The sequence below is a fragment of the Rhinolophus sinicus genome, linkage group LG07 (assembly GCF_036562045.2).
Source record: "Rhinolophus sinicus isolate RSC01 linkage group LG07, ASM3656204v1, whole genome shotgun sequence".
In the NCBI taxonomy this organism is placed as follows: Eukaryota; Metazoa; Chordata; class Mammalia; order Chiroptera; family Rhinolophidae; genus Rhinolophus; species Rhinolophus sinicus.
In genome coordinates, this window is record NC_133757.1 from 102689260 (window position 1) to 102711817 (window position 22558).

At 37.8% G+C, this 22558-nt stretch overlaps 1 protein-coding gene across 1 annotated transcript; it reads left to right on the forward strand.

Annotated features, from left to right (window-relative positions):
• Nucleotides 1-2924: 2924 nt before the first annotated feature.
• CTSO (cathepsin O) lies at nt 2925-20159 on the forward strand. Its single transcript, XM_019733267.2, has 8 exons — nt 2925-3164; nt 6268-6376; nt 6951-7090; nt 9605-9772; nt 11015-11136; nt 16152-16315; nt 16907-16999; nt 18907-20159. The coding sequence occupies exons 1-8, from the start codon at nt 3033-3035 to the stop codon at nt 18939-18941; spliced, it is 963 nt and encodes a 320-aa protein (XP_019588826.1). The 5' UTR covers nt 2925-3032; the 3' UTR covers nt 18942-20159.
• Nucleotides 20160-22558: the final 2399 nt, after the last annotated feature.

Below are 22558 nucleotides of genomic sequence, written 5' to 3' on the forward strand. Positions count from 1 at the left end.
AGGAGTGAAGGAAGTGCCATGTGGTATTTTGCCAATTTAATGAAAAAGTTACACCTCCTATATAGATTTACAGTGTTTATTCTAAAATTTATCAGATACTTGTAACCTTCGCTTTTCAAGATAAAAGCCTTTCCAAACTTCAAAAAACTTTTTAATAAATAAGTTTGATTACCCTTTAATACACAAAGACCTATTCGAACTGTGTGCTTCTTACCTCACCTTCTAGTCTCCGTCTCTATCTCTCCACTTTATCCAGGTTGACTTCTTTGATGTTTCTGGAACATGTCAGGTATACTTTCACCTCAAGTCCATCGCACTGACTATTCCTGCTATCTTAGTTTCTCTTCCCCAAATATCTGACTCTCACCTCCTTCAAGTCTCTGCTCAAACGTCTCTTCCTCAGGGAGATCTATCCCAAACACCTTACTTAAGATTTCAACCTGAGCCCTTCTTACTTCTGACTCTCCTTATACTATTTTATTGCCCTGTAACACTTTTACTAACATTTTTGTGCACCTCTCCTCACCGGATGCCAGTTTCATGAGGGTAGGAATTTTGTCTCTTTAGTCACTTATGCACTGATGAATCCTCATTACATAGAACAATACCTGGCACTTAATAGATGCTTAATAAACAGACGTTGATGTAAGTGTAGGAAGCGAATTTAATTCAAATGGCTTTTCTACAATACCACTTATGCTGCGATAAGGATGACTGCCTATGTTTAAACTTTTTTGGCTCAGTAGGTTGTCAGTAAACTGTAGTTGTGGTCTGAATGCAAACCTCTGTATTATTTTTTTAAGTGCTAGCTTTCGTGACTTACAAGAAAGGGCTAGTTGCAGAACTACTGAGGTTGACATGGACATTGATTTGTAAACTTACTATCTAAATGAAATCTTTATCACCATAAATTCCAAGAGCAATATATCTCATCATACATGCATGTGGAAAAGTTCCACGTCTTTGCTCTTAATACCCAGAACAGATGTACTTTATTTTGATTACCAATTTTGCATCACAGAATAGCATGACTCATTGTACCTAGGTAAAAACTGAAGATATAAATCAGACAGTGGTTCTACAAAGTTTAAGAGTGTTATGACATCAAATTTGAAGACTTCTAGAAGACTTGTTTTAAAAAGGTTATAACAGAAAGTCCCAGTAAAGTTGCCTCTGTGGATGCATGGCCTCTGCAGTCACACAGGACGCTGTGTTTAGAAAGACCCGTGGCTTGGTTTAATGTCCTACTGTTCCTGTTTTGAAATTCTTAATGCCGTGTTTCCCCAAGAATAAGACCTAACCGGAAAAGAAGCCCTAGCATGATTTTTCAGGATAACATCCCCTGAACATAAGCCCTAATGCGTCTTTGGGAGCAAAGATTAATATAAGATCCCGTCTTATTTTCAGTGAAACATGGTAATATATGAATAAGGGGCCTCCATTTTCATTTTACGCTGGGCACGCTAACTACACAGCTGGTCCTGAGGCCCAGAGAAGATAATATTACTCAGTAATATTGAGTACTGCCTACTCACTTTCCAAGAAAATAAGCAGAGATGGAATAACCAAAATAGAATATAGGATTTTCTCTGAAGTAGATACCCCAGCCCTCTTCCCACTTTCCCTGTCGTGTGAAGAGAACTGGAGAAACAGTAGCAGCGGTGTGTAGTCTACTGCTTGCCACACAAAGTGTGGCCTGTGCTACCAGCAGCAGTAGCCCCTGGGAACTTTCTAGAAAAACAGATTCAGGATTCACTCCAGAACTGCTGAATTAGAATTTGTATTTTCTGTGCACTTTAAATTGGAGAAACAGAGATGAGCTGTTCCAAGAGTTATCCAAAACGTGTGATAATAGACAGCTGAAGTCACCCAGGCCCTTCAAAAGGGAGTCCCCCCTTCCACTAGCAAGTAAATCCTTAATCTAAGATGCTGCCAAGATGGATTTGAATATTTCTTTTGTTCCTTCTATGGTCCATAGCATTGGATTAATACAAAGTGATATGGTTCCAAAATAATAAACACAAGGAAAAGAAAGCACGAAGAATGTGTTACTATGAATTAAACTGAGCAGGTGGAATGCAGTGTAACAATAATGAGCTGGGAAAGCTGCCTTAAAAATAAACAGCTACCTTGTTTCCCTGAAAATAAGACCTAGCCGGACAATCAGCTCTAATGTGTCTTTTGGAGCAAAAATTAATATAAGATCCGGTCTTATTTCACTATAATATTATACCCGTTCTTTAATATAATATAATACAATATAATATAATACTGGGTTTTATATTAATTTTTGCTCCAAATGATGCATTAAAGCTGATTGTCTGGCTAGGTCTTATTTTCAGGGAAATAGGGTAACACTGAGCACTTAAAATGTGCCAGGTATTTTACAGTGTTTTACGTGGATTACTTTATTTAAATTTCACCATAAACTTAAGAAGTAGCTGCTATCCCTATCTTCCTGTGCAAGTGGAGAAAAGTTTTGAAATGGTCATAATATAATCAATCACGAAATTGTGCATTAGTTCCACAACTGTACATTTTTGTTACGTATTGATAAACGTCTACTGAATGGATGTGTGTGCAAATTCGCAAACCTTATTTCAGAATTAGCTTCCGAAGGTGCGGGATCAGCGCAGAAGAAACAGGAATAACGCTAAGTTAAATTCAACTACTGCCTAAAGCTTTCATTTTGAGATAAAAGGGAGAAAAATAAAGGACTGGAAGTGCAAGACACCCAATAGCTCGTATCTGCATGTTACTGTATAAAGAAAGACTCAGGCTGTTCTCTAATAGATGGAAGATGAAACCAGAAAGCATGTGGTCAAATGCTTGATGCTTCCCCTACCCCAGCCCCGCAAAACGCGAATCTCAACACTTTTCAGTTAAGAGACTCCCAGGTACAGAGCAATGGGGACTAACGGATCGTCAGTCTCCAGAACCGCACACCCACTCCGCTGCTCCCGCCCCGCAAACGCGGGAGGGGGAGGAGCCGACGAACCGAAAGGGAAACGGCCGCGGGCCTCGGCGCTGCCATGGAGCCGCTGTGGAGGCTCTGGCTGCTTTACTGCTGGTGTTGCTGCGGTGGTGGCCGCGGAGCCGCTCCCGCTGACACCTTTACCCGGACTGGACCGCGGAGCCGCGAGCAACAGGCAGCCGCCTTCCGGGTACCGAGCACGAGTCTCCCCGTTTGTTTCCTTCTCGCCTTTTCCTGTCCCAAGTCTGGGCTGGGGCCGAGGGGTCACCGATTGCTTCCCCTCCGGGTGGTCCCCTTGCTCTCAGTTCTGACGCGTCTGGGGTTTCTGAACTGGGTTTACCCCAGCGAACTTTTCCCTCCCTTTCCCACGTGCCTGGGTCTTGCTCCCTCCCATGACTTTGCTAAGCAAAAGATTTGGTTTTGCAGTAAAGATTTGTCACTGTGGATTTATATGATGCGCCCAAACTAATTAATGGATCTGTCCGAAGTGTTCTTGATTGGAAGAAGCACCCCCTTTTAGCAGAACCCCTTCTCACTGCTTCCAAAGCTGTCCCATTTCACAGTTACAGGAACCAAAAATGAGCGGAAGAAACCTGTCATTTTTCTTCCGGAGGGAGGCGCTGATAACCGCTTTCTATAATCAGAATTTTATAAATAAAGCAGAGCCTGCACTGAGCAAGCTCAGAGAATCCTCCTGTTCAGTTATGATTTTCCTGAACTGTGGCTCCTTAGACTCATGTGCCACCTTACAAGTTCACCTCGTGGAGACTGATTGAGATAAAGGGGAAGCATTTCATTTATTTTCCATATTATTCTGAAGAGTCTTCATAATAATGTTTAGATTTTACCCCAGCATTAATACTCTGGAATAGACCAATCAGATGCGTGTCAATAAGGTTGATTGTGAGCTTTAAGACAAAATATTTATTAATGTCAAAAGGACATGTTTTTCCTAATTTTATAATCATAAAATAATATACTCAAGGTTTTTGGGCCTGTGTCTCCTTCCAAACAGGAATCTGATATGTCTTATTGTATATAACTCATTCAATAAGCACATTCAGTTAAAACAAAAGAAAACAAAAAATATGTAAAGATAATTATTTTTCACCAGATCTGTTTGAAGGCTGTTTTGATTTCTCAGCTCCCATTTTTCTAGTATGTGATGCATCTGTTTTTCAAACTCCTGCTCCTTTCAAAACTGCTAGTATGTTTTCTGTGTATTCCTCACAACTACATCTTTTCTTTCATCAATGAGGGTAAGGTTCATTTTAATATTTTATATGTATGACTTTAGGGACATTTACTATACAGTTGACCACTATTACGTCCTCCATTACTTTATGTTAAAAACATATGCTAACTGATCCTTTACCTATGTCGATTCTATCATGGGTTGTTAATATGATGGGGAGTTGGAGTTCACTACAGACTCACAGGTTGTGATGCTTCTATGAAATCTGCTCTAACGGCAAGAATCGAGGTAGACCAGGAAAATCACTTGAAAGAATAGTTCATTCCAGAAATGAAATGCAATGCTGTTTAAAATTTAAGTCATTTGAAACCACTATTGGGTGGACTTGATGTGTGTTCTGCTGTTATAGCAAAGAGGAAGTAAATATTCTTGGATATACTGATACTATTATTTTACTATGAAAACAATCTATGGTCTCTCTCTCTCTCTGTCTCTCCCCCCCTCCCCATCACAGGATCAGTGACTGAGAACAAATGGGTGGAGGGTCAGGGAGAGCCATCTGACCGCAATGCAGCTCTGACCCTTAGTGAAGAAGAGAGGAAAGGAAGGTTGGGGGAAGTGTGCTAGACTGCTGTGCAGTCCGAGGAAGGGTGGGAGAGGCCATTAGGGACTCATTAATCAAAACACCAGCTTTCAGGGGAGTGCCATATTTCCCCTAAAAGCCAGTCTGACTGCTTAGTCATTGGCTAGGTGCAGGCTATGGGAACTGTGGCCTCCTTTGGTCTAATCCTGGTAATTCAGCCTACAGAAGTTGGACTCCCTGTAGATGGAGGTCTGTGAGGCCCGTTCTCATGGCTGCCACACACTGTGCATGCTCAGTGTCCTACATTCTCAATGCCTTCCCTGGTTACTTCAGCTCACAAAGATGGCCAAGCAAGACTTACAGAATAACTGAATCCTCTGAATTACTTGGCGGTAGCTGTCTCTGACTTATGTTACTTGCTTTGCATTTCAGTTCTATTCTTTGTATTTATACTTCTCCACTCCAAATTATATTCAAAGCTCTGATTCATCAAGATAAGGAAAAAATAAGATTATGATAAGTCCTAGTGATAGCTTGCTTAAAAATAAACAGCTTAAAGCTATTCATGGCATAAGGTATGTAAAATGTCATGCATGTATTTATTTATCAACAGTTATTAATTAAGCATCTTTTGTATGCCAGGTATGTGCTCGGTGTGGGGAACACAGTGATGAATGACAGACAGGCCTTGCCTTCATTTTGCTTATAGGTTTAAGAGGCAGACACACAATAAACAGATAAATGCAAAAATAAATATAGAAGAACTAGAGTTGGAAACGTACCAAATCGTGGCCCCCTGAAGTTTTATTTATCCCACACAATTGGGTCGTATTAGAACATTGAGGCATGTTCACATAAAAGACAGGCCTGAGATAAATTATCACAAAAGCTGAGGAATCTGTAAATAATGATCATATTTTCCCTCCAGATAGACTAACCAACCAGTCTTCCTGGACCACTTGCAGGGTTCTATCTCTTTCACAAAGCCTTGTAACTTAAATGAGATAGAGATTCTATAAAGCTCAAATAGAATCAGATTTATTTATTCATTATTTACTCATTCCTTTTTCATACTTCATTACTTAGTGCTGGGAAATACAAAGATAAAAAAGATACACTTTCAAACGTCATAATTGTTTAATTGCATGAGTGCCTGTTGGTGACAATTTCCACTAGTATCTAGTGCTTATTTGCGATTTATTTTATTTTTGCTACTGTGTTAAACAAACATATATTTAGTGCTCTCAGCATGCTTAGTGAAGAAGAATTACAAATGGATAAAACATACCTTTCCCAGCCTCTAAAATATACCTGGAATCAGATAGTAGTTTTAATACACAACACTTATAAATCTGATCTCATTATCTTATAGACCATTTCATTGTGATCTGCTGGAAATAAATCAAGCTTTGACTTTTACATCTGAAGAATATCTCCAAGTTAGCTATACACAAATTGCATTGGAAAGTTAACATAGGTGATATAAATTAGCTTTTTTCTTTTATTTTCTTTTAGGAAAGTCTTAATAGGCATCGATACTTGAATTCTTTTTCTCATAGTGAAAATTCCACTGCCGTCTATGGAATAAATCAGTTTTCATATTTATTTCCTGCAGAGTTTAAAGGTATGATATAATGGTGGTATTAGTTAATTGGCTTCCTCATTTCAACTTGTCTCCTTGATTTTTGAGGAATTGTTTAACTGTGAATCTAGAAAATTGAGTAATAGTTAGCATTTATTAAATACTTAACTAAGTATCAAGCATGGACCAGGTGCTGGCAGGAAAATTAATTCATGGCCACTCTTCTAATTATCCCTTGAGAATTAAATATTATAGAGATAAGCATTTCCATGTGTCTGTAATGGACACTGCCTCATTCAAGTTTTCCAGTGCCGTTTCTATTCAAGGCACCGTGGTTCCATGGGTTACCATAAACCATTACATTCATCTTTATTATCAACCTGGTTCTATCAAACAAGTCATCTTATGTGGCGGCTCCAGCACTATTGTATGAATTGTAATCTTTTCTAGCTTTCAGTGGGCTGCATTTCATGTATGGAAAAGCACATACAAAAATCACAGATGGCAGGCTTTACGAGAAAGCTACTGTTTCTGTTTGAAAAGTTCCTCCAAAAAAAACCCCAAGGGACCCTCCCTATCATATAATATTGTCTTTTCATTTAATGTTTCTACTCAGCTACTTATTTAAGAAGCAAAACTTCCAGATTCCCCAAATACTCAGCGGCGGTGCAAATGTCCATCTCCGACGTGTCTTTGCCTTTAAGATTTGACTGGAGAGATAAGCAAGTCGTAACGCAAGTGAGAAACCAGCAGACAGTAAGTTTTAGGATTTTTTTCTTTTTAAATCATCTTAGCATGGGAAATCACCTTTGAGGTCAATTGCAATCAAACTTATAATGGAAACCACAATTTCTCTAGGTAAAATCACATCCCAATCATTCAAAATATGGCAATAAGAGGAGAATCTCTGTTGGAATGAGGGGCAGGTGTCTAAGTCCGTCTTATATTCTGAGATAAACCTTCCTTGGTGTGTTCTGTCTCTAATTACCATCACCACCAGCACACTGCCTCAGGGGTGCTTCCCAGTAGCTGTCTCACAGTTACCAAAGCTTCTGTAGAACAGCAGATGGAAGGCTGGAGAAGGTAAACTTGACTACTAAATGCTTAAGTCATTTAAAAGGGAAACTGAAAAAATAACATGATTCCAGACACATTTATGGACAGTGTTTCCTGCTTCTCAGGCCTCATCCCTTTAGCTCCACAGTAAACCTTAATCCCTACAGGATCATACACTTTATCTATGACCCTTAGAAATTCAATCAGTTTTGCTATAATAAGACATAAGTTTTCCTAAATATGACCACCTGTGCAAAACCATGAGGTGAAAACGAAGAGATTATGGGAGAATGAGGTTAAGGCACAGCGTTTAAAAACTTAGTGACACATTTGAAAAAAGATAGAAAGTAATAAAAGTAGCAGCATAGTTTTCCAAGTGTTAAATGACTAAGAAATATATAAGTACTGCAATAAGTACAGCAGTTTACCTGAAAAAGACCCAAAGTGTGCCTGTGGGAGTGGAAATTGACAGGGCTGCAGCTTGCGTGTTATTGTGATGGAGAGAAGGTTCTCTGAAATCAGATGTAGGTGGGTGTTCTCATAGCACGCAGTGAACCAATGTAGCTGGTAGACGTTTGAGGGGGGTGGGTATCTGCTTTGCTGACATTCCCTGGCTCTCTGCATTCCCATCATCGGCATAGGTAATGTCAGCTGATGAAGGAAAGCCAATCCCCTAACCACATGCGTATAGTCTCAATTTGTCTGCACAGAAACCTCAACAGGTCATTCAACCTCCCCTTGTATGGCAAGTATTTTTTTAATAATTTGTTTTTTCAATTACAGTTGACACACAAAGTTATATTAGTCTCAGGTGTACAATTCAGTGATTACACATTTATATAACTTATGAAGTGATCACCCCGATAACTCTAGTACCCACCTAGTATAGAAAGTATTTTGGACCCAGCTATTTCTCAGTCACCATTTATTTAGGATAATCCTTTTTCATTTCTCAGATTCTATATTGTTGTGAATTAGATTTTACCACCAAAGCATTTGCTTTATTATTTCATTCATAATCAAGTATGAAATGGTCTGAAATCCAATCCTTCCAAGCGTGTCCACATTGTGTTAAAGGAGAACTTGTAATTAGGAATCTTTAATTAAAAGAGTATACTAGAGAGAAATTTTTGAGCAGGAACTGCCCTCCTCGGGAAACCAAAGGTAGGTAAACTAAAGCTAGCTATAGGTACGGTGTTGGCAACCTGTATTCACATTTATCAAGGGGTGGAGATTCTGCAGTAGAGTCCCTTAGTGAATATTTTACTATAATATGGGCACTGCAGATCTAGATATAAATAAGGCCACTTAAAACCATAAAGTTGCTCAAAACTTCACTCTGTAAAGACAGCTACTTGTTCTTCCTTCCTTTGCCAACTCTGCAGTATATAGTCCTATGACTAAGTCAGGTCTACCCAGTTCTAAATCCTACGCTCACCTCTGCCTTTTCCATCTCTCTTGTGTCTTATCCTTGATTTCCATGTCTTCCATCTCCTCCCTTTCTTTCAAGAGTAACTCTTTTATTCTTCTGTTCTAGTTTGTCCAATAAAAGCAAGTTAATAGATCCAGACTCAGGAAGATTTCCAGCCAATATTTGAATGAGGAATGACTCATATGGGTTTCTATCAGTAGGAGATTTCACGTGTATTCATAACATGCACATGCTGGCATCTTGATAGCCTAAAAAGTAATTCATTCAGCTTCTGTGTCCATCAAATAATGAGTACAAAATATATGACATATATCCATGACCCACCTCACCCCATCACTGCTTCCATCCTTGGGGCAGAGATGGCGGATGACACAGAAGCGGCTTCGGGAGAAACAAGAGGGATGGGAGAATGGGGTGGGAGCTGGTACACTTCTTAGAAACTGAAGTCATCTGTTCAATGAACTGACTAGTCTTTTAAAACTGCATCACTCTAGGTTTGTGTCAGTCTCTAAAATTCACTGTTATCTTGCATTGTCTAATTTACAATAGTGATAGTACCAATTTACCTTTAATTATTTGATTTTGACACTTAAAAGAAAATTGCGGTTTTCTTTTCTTTTTTTCAATTTGGAGATTGAAAAGATGGGCATCTGTATTTTGTAGGTCCTCCAGATTTTGCTCACTTGTTTGATTTGATAACTTGTGATATTGAAAAAATGTTGGTAAACTTGATTTGAACATTATCTGATGGTAAATACCATTTTGTTTCTGTTTATAAACAGTGTGGAGGATGCTGGGCCTTCAGTGTGGTAGGTGTGGTGGAATCAGCATATGCAATAAAAGGGAAGCCTCTGGAAGATCTGAGTGTACAGCAGGTCATTGATTGTTCATATAATAATTACGGCTGCAATGGAGGGTCTACCCTCAATGCTTTGAACTGGCTAAATAAGGTGACTAGTTTCTCAGCCTTTTAAACTCTTTACGTCCTCTTTTGCTCATTTAATGTGCATTCAGAATTCTAACAGTTTACTCTCATTTACTAAATAATGTTTTTCAGTTTAGAAATTTATATGACGAAAGCTTGAATTAATCAGAAGAGTTGAAAATGAATTGCTTCTAGGCATGTCAGTCAGCATGCTCAAAGTGTGAAAAAAATCTTACCTGAGATCTGTTTTCCGAAAAAGATTTATGTTTATTTTTTAACATTTCTTAATAGGCCAACGATGCTTTTATTTTTGCAGATACATGTCACATAGTGACCCAGAAAGATGAGAATATATTATTATCCATTTCCATAGAATTTCTGCATATTAAGGTGAAAAGGGACATTAGAGGTCAGCTAATTTAGTAGCTCTTTTTTTATAGATGAAGAGATGAGACCTGAGAGGTAAGATCGTAGTGCCAGATCGGTAACTGAGCCAGAATTGCACCTCAAGTCCTCTGCCTCCCGGTGGAGGGCTTACCCAGTAGTACACCAGTGTCCCTCAGCGTTCTAAGGATACTCTCTGACATTGTCCTACATCCAGCATCAGTTGTGGGAAACCAGCCAATGAGGGCGCTATTACGTTTTGTAAAAGGTTTTCAAGCTAAGTTCCCCAAACTCAAATATCCTTCCCTTATTAATTTGCTGGATTTGAGTCACTGAATGTCAGAAGCTTTTCTGTATAATAGGCAGTTATGAATTCTGTGTCCTCTCCCTTCCACATACTCAACATTCAGAAAAGAAGTCGGTACAGACGGCTATACAATACGTAACATATGCCAGATGAACAGCACAGAGAGAAGTGGATAGAAAGAACACTTGACCTAACCATTGCCTGTGTATAACCCACTGTGCTGAATGAGTCTCAAAGACTTCCTAATACAGAACTAGACACCTTGAAGGAAAATGGGCTGCCCTATTGTACTCTCAAGAGCAAGATAAGACTTTACTATTAGATTGCGAGGATTCTAGGGAAGGAAGGTACAGGAAAAACAAGAGTAAAGGAGAAGTGAAAATACTGACTCTCCCTAGGATGTTCATAACAAATACCTAAAGATTGAATTTAAGATCTTAAGGTGACCCAATGAATAGCCACATGATAACAGTGTGGCCAAGCTGAATCTTATTTTGACACATTGCAGCAAATTCTATTTGATTTTTAAAAACAATTGCGTGACAGAGAACACTTTGGGTGATTATTTTCTTTTAGACGCAAGTAAAACTGGTGAGAGATTCAGAATACCCATTTAAAGCACAGAGTGGCCTGTGCCATTATTTTTCTGATACACAGTCTGGATTTTCAATCAAAGGTTATTCTGCTCATGACTTCAGGTAAATGTCTTACTGTACTGTGTTTTTCTCCCTATTTCTTAATTTATGATCTATTGACTGTTCAGAATTAATAACTTGATTGAAGTTATCACTGCATATTTGTAATTGTTTTAAAACCTATTTTCTTCTAGAGAAACAAATTGCCAGTCACCGTGGAGTGCTATGAATGTTGTTCCTTAAATATGCTCTACTTATTTTTTCATGTGTCATTATACTAGTGATAACGTTAAATTAACACATTTAAATCCAGTTAAAGCTATACTTTATATTTACCACCTTCCTCTTGCCAAATTTAGGTATTATAGTTACCATTAGTATATTTCCATCTTCAATCTTCCTTCTGAATCAATCGAAAATTGCTTTGTATAGATGCTCTAGTTAATATTAAGCAGTCTACTTACCAAGAAGCATTTTTGAACACCCTCTATGGTCCTTGCATTTTCAAGCCATCAACTACAAGAAAAACAAACGGAAACGTTCACTTTAGAAACTAGTAGGTGTGTATTACTGGAGATAGATTATGTTGCGCACAATGGGACAGAGACGGGTAGGCTGAGGAAGAGAACTTGTGTTAGAACTTGAAGGCTAAGATGATTTTGGACAGGTTCAGAGGAAAAAAATCATTATAAAATGCTTTCAAAAGGAAGACTCAACCAAAATGTGGCTTTATTTAAAAAAAAAAAAAATGTGTATGTGTGTGTGGGTGTGTGTGTGTGTGTGCACGTGCACGCATAAAGGGAGCTTTGCAGTCTTTTGAAACAGAACACAGAGAAATTAAGTTTGGATGCGGTGACAGACTGCCCTATAACTTATTGGTACTAAGTATAAAAGAATCTCTTAATCCACATAGTGTCTACCTATGGGATCTGAAGGGAATCAAGGACCCTTGAACAAAACAAGACCCCTCTAATAAGCATAAGTGTAGCTGAGGATTGGCAGATTGTCAACAAAGCCCCTGGTCCCCAACAAGGGTTCTCGGGGTGACCCTAGGAACTATACACCAGAAAGTTTCAATTCCACAGACAGAAGAGTAGACAGGAGCTATAGTAAAATATGCCTGGTCACTGTGTTCAACATCTTTGAGGGTAAAGGTAACACACTTTCTAAAATGAGAAAGTGTGCCTCTATACGCTCTTAGTTCCTAGAGAGTATAAGTGAAGCATGTGTACAAGAAGGAACTCGATTTTCAAAATGTCACTAAAAAGGGATTCAGCGAATCCCTTGCCATGTATTGAACAAGTTAGGAAGAAACAAAATAACAGGCAAAGTTAGAGAGAGAGAGAGAGAATGCAAGGGTCACTGGCATTGGGCCTGAAAGGATTTATCCAACCCTTTGATTAAAAAGGAAGCAGTCCCTATAAAAATCTCTACGTTTACACTGAACATTAAACACTGATAATATAATGCTATGCTAACTGTGATAGACTGTGCAAGAAGACCTTTCTTTGATTTAGTCATTCATTCATTCAAATATTTACTGAACACTGTTTTAGGTTCTGGGGATTCAGCAGTGAACAAAACAGAAAAAAAAAGCCCTTTCCTCAACACTGTATTTTAGTGATAGAGATAGGCAACAAACAAAACAAATGAAAATATGTATGATTATATATTATTAGATATAATAATTTCTAAAGAGGACAAGATTAAACCATGGGAGGAAGAGAAAACATCAGGGTAAAGGGAGGGGAGTCTAAAGTCTTAGGTTGGGGCTCATTGAAAAGATGACATTTCAGTAAACACCTGAAGAAGTGTGAGAACTTAGCCATGCAGATGGCTGAGGAAATACTATTGCAAGCAGAAGGAACTATAAGTGCAAAGGCCCTGAGACAGAAACATGTCTGGCATATTTAAAGAACAATGAGGAAGCTAATGTGACTATAGTGGAGAGAAGATGGAGTAGACTAGTGAGAGATGAGGTAAGAAAAGTTATTAAGTAATTACCTTAGAACAGAGTGTTAGAAGAATGGTCCTAGACATTTTATCATAATAAAATGATCAAGAGAATGGAATTACCATTAATTGAGACATGAAAGTCTAAAGAACAGATTTAGGAGGGAATATCAAGAATTCATTTGGGATATGTAGGAAGTGATCCAGGAAGCACTGGTAAGGGAATAAGGAAACGAGACAAAACAGGGAAAGTAGGGGTTTCCTTATTAAGCAAATTAGTACTGAGGGTAAGCTGGAAGTCTTGGGGCCAGGGTAAAATGTGCATTTCAGAGTTATTGACCCAAGTTGATTTTCATCACCTCCCATGATTTATGAGTTCAGGGTGCAGCTGGGATAGAAGAGGGAGTGGACTTGATTGCCTGGCTCTTTGAGACAGAAGGACCTCAGGCAAAGAGTTTGAGTCTCCCTGTTGGAAGCCTGGCTGATTGCATCCACTGATAAGAGCCAAGGATGTGGGAAGTTCTTCCACAGCATCTGCCATAACCAGGCATTGGTCCAGGCCCCTGGCACTTAAACATCACCACTTCTGTCTGAAATGCCTGCGACTCAGGGAAGATCACACAGCCAGTAAAGCCAGATTAGAATGCCTATCTGTCCAACTTTGAAGCCCATACTTTTCCCTTTACTTCTATTTTTAAGGCCGTGAGCTCTTAGTTTTTTAGTGTTTTCCCACAATTTCAGCCCAGGGCACAGCTTACTGCCAAAAATTCCATAAAATCTTGTGCAGAACTTCAAAAGACCTAAAAAAAATCATTGAGTCATAACATCATCTAGTCAAAGTAAAATGACCATTCAGACCCAGGCTTTTTCATGTAGTGTTTTGTTTATCAGATCCCAAGAAAGACATTTCACAACTCAGAATCTGAGCTTGATTATTTAAATAAAAACGGAAGGAACCCACTACATATAACAATGGACCAAAAAACCAGAGCACAATATATCACACTGAATTTTAGGGAAGATGAGATGGAAAGCTACATACTCTTCAAGGGTCTCTAATAGGTAAGACTGGCCTTCATCACCAAATCTTTATGACAGTAAAATTTGGGAAAATTCTTTAAAGACTATAGGATTTGTATCTTACTGATCTGTTAAATGAAGAGTAAGACCATGGAACAAGGCTTAATAATATATCCATTATCAACAATGTATATTTTCATAGTACTATATTGGGGTAATTATGGGAATAAAGATGCTGTTTGGAGTATACTTGAACTTAATTAAAAGCCAACACCTTTCTAATAGACAAGTGAAAACAATGGTGTTAGTTCTGGGGCTAAATGGACTATTTGCCTGCCTATGGCATGTCCTCCTATTTCATAGTTTCCAGTATCTTTGATATCTTTTCTTTCGCTCTGCCTTAAAGGATGGATTATTTCCAAATTGTTTCTTTGATTCTACAATGTTAATTACCTTTTGCATTCTAAAAAATATTTCTCCTTCTTGATCGTTCTCCTTCCATCATGATGTCCCTATGACTGGATGTTTGAAGTCTTGTATTTACAGTATATCTTTGTTATCTTACAAAAGGTGAAGACACTGTGTTCTGATTAATACAGAGATTATCATATTTGTCACATTGGATTACAAAATATTTTTAATTGAATACAATAAAATATATATTATACGCTAAAACCTAGACTGAGCAAAATGAGTTTATTAGGTAACTTGGAAATGAGGGAAGGAAACAATGTTTATTATAAGCATAGAGAGTAATTTATGTGTTAGGCATGCTACAAAATTTATACCTATAAATTTTATTCTTATATTGATTTGGCAAGGTAGGCGGAATGACTCCAGCATATGGCTGGAATTTAAACCCTGGTATATAGAACTTCAAAGCCTATACCCTACCATGATGCCTTTTTAAGAATTATATAAATTTACTTATCTCAGGGTAATTTTAATGAATACTGATTATTATTACAGTAGCAAAAATTAGAAATGACTGCTCATAGAGCCTCCAAAAGCAAATCTTCAAGCTAAAAAGTAACATAATTAAATATGTAAAATGAATGTGTAGTTTCTATGTCAGTAAATTCCACTGTTAATCCCAGTTTTTTCCTCATCTTGGAGAAAAATCCCCTTGATAAAAACTGATCTCCAGCTGATAAAGGATTATATACTCTTTCAAGCCACTAATCCACCCATGTCTTACTTCAGCAATAAACTACCAAATGCTATCTTCATGGTCTGAAATATCAGTAACTTGGTTTCAGTGTTCTTCACCCAGAAAGCTGACTTTTCAAAATGTAAATAATAGTTTACTCACATACTTCCAAAATTAATGAAGCCAAATTGTTGTGTAACATAAGACTTTTTCAATAGATGTCCATGTGTGAAAGAAATAACTGTCTTTTGAAGTCTTCACAATATAGTACCACTTCTCCTGGCATCTTATCATGTGTTCTATCATATAATTATATTTGCCACTTTTGGGTAAACTTTCCCTTTAATTTCTATATTTGACATTCACTAACATAAGTTGATCAGTCTCTTGATTTTTCACCTGGTGTGGCAGAGATATCTCCATGCATCCAGTCTTAGAGATGCCACTTTCCTTATGAGAAGAATCCCTATATTATAGCTGGATACTTTGCCAGCCAGCTGCAAAACTCTGTTCCCCATCTTCCTTGAATCTAGATTTAAGCATATGACTGAATTCTAGTCAATGAAATCCATGCAGATATATACAGAATGTGTGTTACTTCTGGGAAGTCTTTTCAACAGCAATATGGCATCTCTCCTTTCTACTTCCTGCTGTCTGAAATGTGTTCAAAGCCTGGAGCTCTAACAGCCATCTCGTACCATTAATTGACCTTGGGAATGGAAACCTCAAATGACAGAACAATAACAAAAAGAGCCTTGATTCCTGATACGCTGGAGGCCCATTGCAGTTCTAGACTGCCAATCTCCCAGATTTCTTTTACCCTCCATGGCTTAGGTCTTCTGTAATTGCAACCAAACCAACTCCTAACCATACAAAGATTAAAGAGGTCATTTTTGTAAAATATTCTTACTTTAAAACACTAAACTCCTTAACGAAATATTTCCTCTTTTGGTAGTGACCAAGAAGACGAAATGGCAAAAGCACTTTTTACCTTTGGCCCTTTGGTAGGGATAGTAGATGCAGTGAGTTGGCAAGATTATCTGGGAGGCATAATACAGCATCATTGCTCTAGTGGAGAAGCAAATCATGCAGTTATCATAACTGGGTTTGATAAAACAGGTAAGTGCTGATAAGACTTGATTGATTACTTTCCAGCTTAAACTCTGAATGACAAATGATCTCCATCCTTTAAAATGTTGAAATTTGGTCCTCCTGTGTCTGAGTCCTCCTAAAACATTTACAACCTTTCAGTAGACTTCCAAATATAAATAAGCCATCATGTTTTCCCTATCAATTTTGGTGGATACCTTATTAAAATGATGACAATTCTTGATGTAAATAATGTACATTTTCCCTCTGGAATGTTTAAGATAATTGTTAAGAAAATTGTTAAGATAATTGTTAAGAAAATAGAAGTGCCTATAATTTGTCACACATATCTAGCAATTCTTTTTTTATCCTATTCCTAATTCTCTGAATATATGTATTTTCATGTTATGTCGGCCCTGTATTAAGTGAAATGAATTCAAACATATTTTCCATTCACTAAGTATGGCTCAAGTTTACTTAGCTAGCTTAAGTTAGCGTTACATTACAGTTTTAATCGTTTCCTCAGAGCTACTACAGTGGTCAAGAAATAAACTTTAAATAAGCATACATTCACAGCAAACATGAGTTTTTCTGGGTCTGTTGTCATTTTGTGTTTTATAGGAAGTACTCCATATTGGATTGTGCGGAACTCATGGGGAAATTCTTGGGGAGTAGATGGCTATGCCTATGTTAAAATGGGAGGTAATATTTGCGGTGAGTCATGAATTTATGTTTAAAACTTCAGGCTAAATGTCAAGGAAGATGCTTTATATATAGTAAAAGTATATACCTGTTCAGTCCATTGTATGCTTCCAATGTACTCAAATCACTTTTACAGTAATAATTTTCATCCTTCAACCGATTGATAAAAATAATGTTTTAAAAAGAGATGCTATTGCACATATTCACACTTTAAAAAGGAAGAAAGACTATAGTAAAAGCAAATATAATAGTAAAACATTATAAGAGAAAATAATTTACCAAAGTTAAGTATTTCAAAAACCAGATAAACACTAAATTTAGGAGGCCGAAGTTCTCCACACCTCCTAGTTCTAAATTTACTTTTTATAACTGTATGAATTTTCCTTAATTTGTATACTATAATACTTGCCCAAGGATTATTAAGAATCACTTTTTCTTTGGATCAAAATATATAAACATGTATGAAAAGGAATTAGGATTGTTGATTTAATATGTCCCTTGTCATCTGCAAAATTCTTGTATAACACTCATGAATTGAGAGGCAAATGACAAACATGCTCTTTTATAGAAAAGTAATATGTTTTGTTAATTAACCACAAACCAAATTAAAATAGCTAGTTAAGTGTTTTAAACTGTATTCTAAAACTTATATCCAAACCTATATTCTAAAATTTTTGATCAGGAAAGTCAACATATTTTGTGACTCAAGTTAGAGCCCAACAAATTGCATATGAGAGTAATCATTTAAATTCTCATTACAATTATGTCCAATATATATACAACTTTTTAAAAAATTGTAAAACCCTCCACATTATGAGAGTTACAGAAGTTTGAGAGTTTGTATTTTGATTCAGTCAGTGGGTACTGTGTAATCATTCTATAAAGTAGAATCCATGAGAATTAATAGATGGCCTGTTCTATCACCCTAGTAAAATATTTTTCAAAAGTTATTTATAGGAAAGAGCTAACATCATAGAGATCTTTAAGCCAGAGCACTAGCAACCCAATCAGACTGATACATTTTGGGAGCTTTTACATTCTTAGAACATGCAGACAAATTACTTCTGCTGCTCGTTGAACCTCTGCTACTAAACATAAATTGTCTCTAACTGGGATACCTGGATCTGAGCTGAGGAGTGGCTGTTTTCCAAGCTCTAGCAGGAGAGTTGCAAGAACATAATTTGGACATTGGTTCATACTTGCCTCAGTTATGACTCTGTATGCCCCTCCCACCTTTCCCCGGCCCCCAGTGACTGAGGGTGATTTGGAATATTTTCTCCTCTGTTTCCCAATTTGATTCTCCAAGGGCCTGCCTGGTTAGTAATTATACAAGGATCCAAATCTGTCCTGAAAGTAACATACTTGATGATCACATTAGTTTTATGAGCAATGGTATAAGGCAGACAGCATTCCATGGCCCCAAGGGATTTCAAAAAATACGGCTAATTACAATGAAATCCTGTCTTCAAATGGACTATTTAATGCTTTCACCATCATATGGAGATAAATGTTTTTGTTAAGAAAGCATAGCACACTTGTAATTTATTGAATTTTTTGCTAGTTAAAGTTCAAATCTTAGAGTTTGAATTCTCAAATTGTATTTAAAATAATTCTATAAATTATTTTATCACCTCTAAGCAATGCATATGAGTGCAATAAAGATTTCAGATACATTCACTTAATAAGTTTATAAGTCACGTTGAAGCTTTTTTGTAATTTCTTGAAACAAAAATATTAGTCATCTATTCTAGTATCTGCTTTTGGAGTCACCTTGTTTATACTGACAGCTATCACCGTTAAATTATTTTTAGTAGATGCTAACTGTTTCTGAAACTAACTGGTTTATTATTTTAATTTGCTGTTTAAAAGGCATATAAAGAGGAAATAGACTCGTACTAATAATTTTCTTTTTTTCTTAGGTATTGCAGATTTTGTTTCTGCCGTATTTGTGTGATATATAGATCAGATCAAGAGAGAACTACAAAAAGGAAGGTTCATAATGACTTGTAGCATGGTCATGCTTCGTTCTCAGCATCACTCACCCACAAAAGGTTCTAGGGCCTAATAGTATTTCAACTAAGTTGTAGAATGTTCCCTTTGTATGGAAAGCTGGACAACCATAGTCAGTTGGAAGAACACCAGCACCATAGCCTGGGAGGAAATCCATGGGATAGTTTCCTACTCTGGGATGAAGATCAGATTAGGAGATAGTTTAGTTCTCTTCAATTTGAAGAGGCTATTATCTGGGTTTGTTTGATTATTGTTTTTGTTTGTTTGTTTGTTTTTATTTGTTTAATTTTAATGTCATATTTCAGATAGAATTAAAGAGGTGATAAGAATTTATTTTCCTTTGTGGGATATAATCACCGCTTAACTTACCCAAGTATACAAGAATAACCAACCTAAAATGATGTGTGCCCCTCACAATTATAATATTCACAGCCCTCTGAGGTGGAATTTCGTAAGGATTTTGAAATAACAATAACTTTACCTCAACAAATGGTGCTTACCTCGTGAACTGTAGCAATTGAGGGACAATGTATTTTCCAACATCTTCCCACTCTCTTTCTTACTCTTTACTGTGACACTCTTAAGTTTTCCTGGTGGTTTGACTTCCCTGGCTAAGAAGTCTCGTTACTTACTTTTCATTTCTATTATATAACCATTGATTTTGCTCTACGTAAGTTATCAACATCTAGCTTTCATCTTTCACCCATCGTTTGTAGGCACTGCCCCTTTCAAAGTCCAATCTCTTTAATCTAGGGTATCAGCTAGAATGTGAGTTTCCCAGCCTCTCTGTTTTCCCAGTTTTCTCCTCTTCTAACTATTTTCTTCTGCATCCATTTGACTTCCACTTGGTTTCTGGTTCTCGATGCCCATGTTCTCTCTTGCCTAAGTCTCCTGTGTGGCTGTGTAAGAAACTCAGAGCATAAGAGCTCATCTGATTGAATATAAATACAGCCACATTAAATGAGTTATTATAAGAAGATCACGAAAGACTACATATGTAAGTAATTTCTTCTCTAAAATTCATGGTTGCTTTCAAATGTAAACTAACTTTAACAAAAATATTTTAAATGTATCAGCAATCACTAAAAACAAATGAAGACATCCCATTTTTCCTCTCCCTTTGGCCTTTATTTATTCATCCCCTTTATTAGAAAAAAGAAAATTGAAAAACGAAACATTATATATTTTTTTCTTACACCAACCAGAACAAATCTCAGAAGAATGTGTGTTGACTCAGATTTACAAATGTTCCAGGAAGACAAACATTGATATTTTAATTGGCTAATATTCTAATTATCTAAGTACACCAAAATTGACCTATGTTTGTGTTTGTTTCCTGATTTCTGTATAATGTAAATGCTTTTCTGATACTCTTTTTCAAATGTTAAAGAATTTTTAAGATTACACTCTCATGCGGGGAGTCACGCGGGGTCTCTGCTCCTGCTCCCTGCACAAGAACACCGGTGTCGTGCGGGGCGGCCTGCGGGGTCTCTACTCCCGCTCCCCATATAAGAACGCAGGATGTGGCTAGACCCAAAAGGAACACCCACGGAGCCATAGGTAGGGGAGTCATACCAGTATGGTCTCACTGGAGGCTGGGTTCACCGGACATGCGACCTGCTGTCCGCTTTGCTGCCAACCGACTGACGACTCGCCTCCGCTCTCCTCGACTCTGCTCCCCTACTCTCCTCGGCTCTCCTCGTAGCCGCAGCAGTTATATTAGTGGCCAACGGCTCAATGGCCACAGCTGATGGCCAACCAGCCACAGCTGATGGCCATCCAATCACAGTTGATGGCCATTTACTACCTGAGCCAGCACCTTTCTATGTGAGGCCGAGAGCCTGGAAACTGCTTTCTGGGGCTCTGTCCCCACAACACCGTGATTCATACCTCTCAGCTGCTCTGGATTTTGATGACATTTATAATAAAACAACCTATAGTTGACTTTGTGTAAAGAAGATTCTGTCCATAGCGGATGGCTTATATTTTGTGAACACTGTGTCACTGTGCTTTGCGTTCACACAAGGGTTTGCTCCGTTCCAAATCCATGTATTTAATTTTTGGTTTTCTCCATAGACACTGGGGACAGAGCCAGGAATGCAGTTTCCAGGCTCTCGCCCTCACATGGAAAGGTGCTCATTAGGGTAGTAAATGGCCATCAGGCTGTGGCTAGTTGGCCGTCAGCTGTAACCAGTGAGCCATTGGCCACTAATATAACTGCCGTGGCTACACTTGCAGAAAATGGGCGCTAGCAAGAAGATGGTGGTTGGCGAGCGCGGACTGCAGTTAGCACGGCGGAGTGTGGGTTGCAGATTGCAGAGAAGTGGACGGCAGGTTGTGGATCCTGTGGCTCCTGCTTCCTGTGTCTCCAACCCAGCCGCCAGCGAAACTATAGTGGTATGACTCCCCTAGCTATGGCTTCGTGGGTGTTCCTTTTTGGCCTCACCATATCCTGTGTTCTTATGTGGGGAGTGGGACTAGAGACCCTGCCTGAGAGGCCCTGCATGACAGACACTTTAACTTCAATGTCTCCTAAACTTCATGCATCATCTTTCCTTCCCCTCAAAAAACACACAAAAAAACCCTGCATCTTCTACAGTCTATTTTGTTAACAGCATCAACATTATGTAAGCAAACAATCAGTAAAATTGAGAGAACTCTTATATACTTAATCAGGTCAACTCTATTTTAGTAACCGATTACCTAATCACCTGCCACCTCTCCATTTCTACAGTCCCTTCCCAGATGCATATTCTTTAGTATCTATCTCCACTATTTAGTCTACCCAATAAACCTCATGTTTCTTAATCCAGGGCTTCTCAAAGTATGGCCCCAGATCAGAAGCAACCTGAGGATTTGTAAAGCACTTTGTTTTAATAAGCCCTCCAGGTGGTTTTGATGGATGTCATTATAATCCTTGTACTACTCCCCTGTTTTAAGACATTCAGGGACTCCCCAATGCCTCAAAGATAACATGCTAACTCTTTTAAATAAGCTCTCACAGAGAAGCCCCTTTCTACCTTCTCAGCTCAATCTCTGCCGTTCACAGGCATATGCTGTGCTCCAGCCATCACAAACTACTTGAAGTTCACCCAATGAGGGTAAGACAAATGCAATGAAATCTTCACATAATAATTAGCAGTCATAATGAAAATCATTAAGGTGTTTCTGGGTGTGATTTCACAAAAATCTCAAAGTGAATACTAAATTAGACAACCTTATAGTGACTTTGTGACCCATTTAAAAGTTATTATTTAAAGTGTATCATCAGCAGTAGAAGCAAGTTTGAATGGGGGCAAGGGTAGATGCTGGCAATACCAATTGTTTTGACATGTACTTTAAGGGGTACTGATACATCCTTTGAGAAAAAACCCTTACAATTACATAGCTTTGTAACACCAGGAATTACAGATTAAAGAGAATGGAATCAAATCATTTAGTCTGTTAAAGGAATAAACTTTGACAAATAGCATTTATTCCAAGATTCCAAAGCATCTTGGTGACAGAACATCTATTAACATACGTTTTCATTATTTTATGAGAAAAGCAAAGATTATGAGA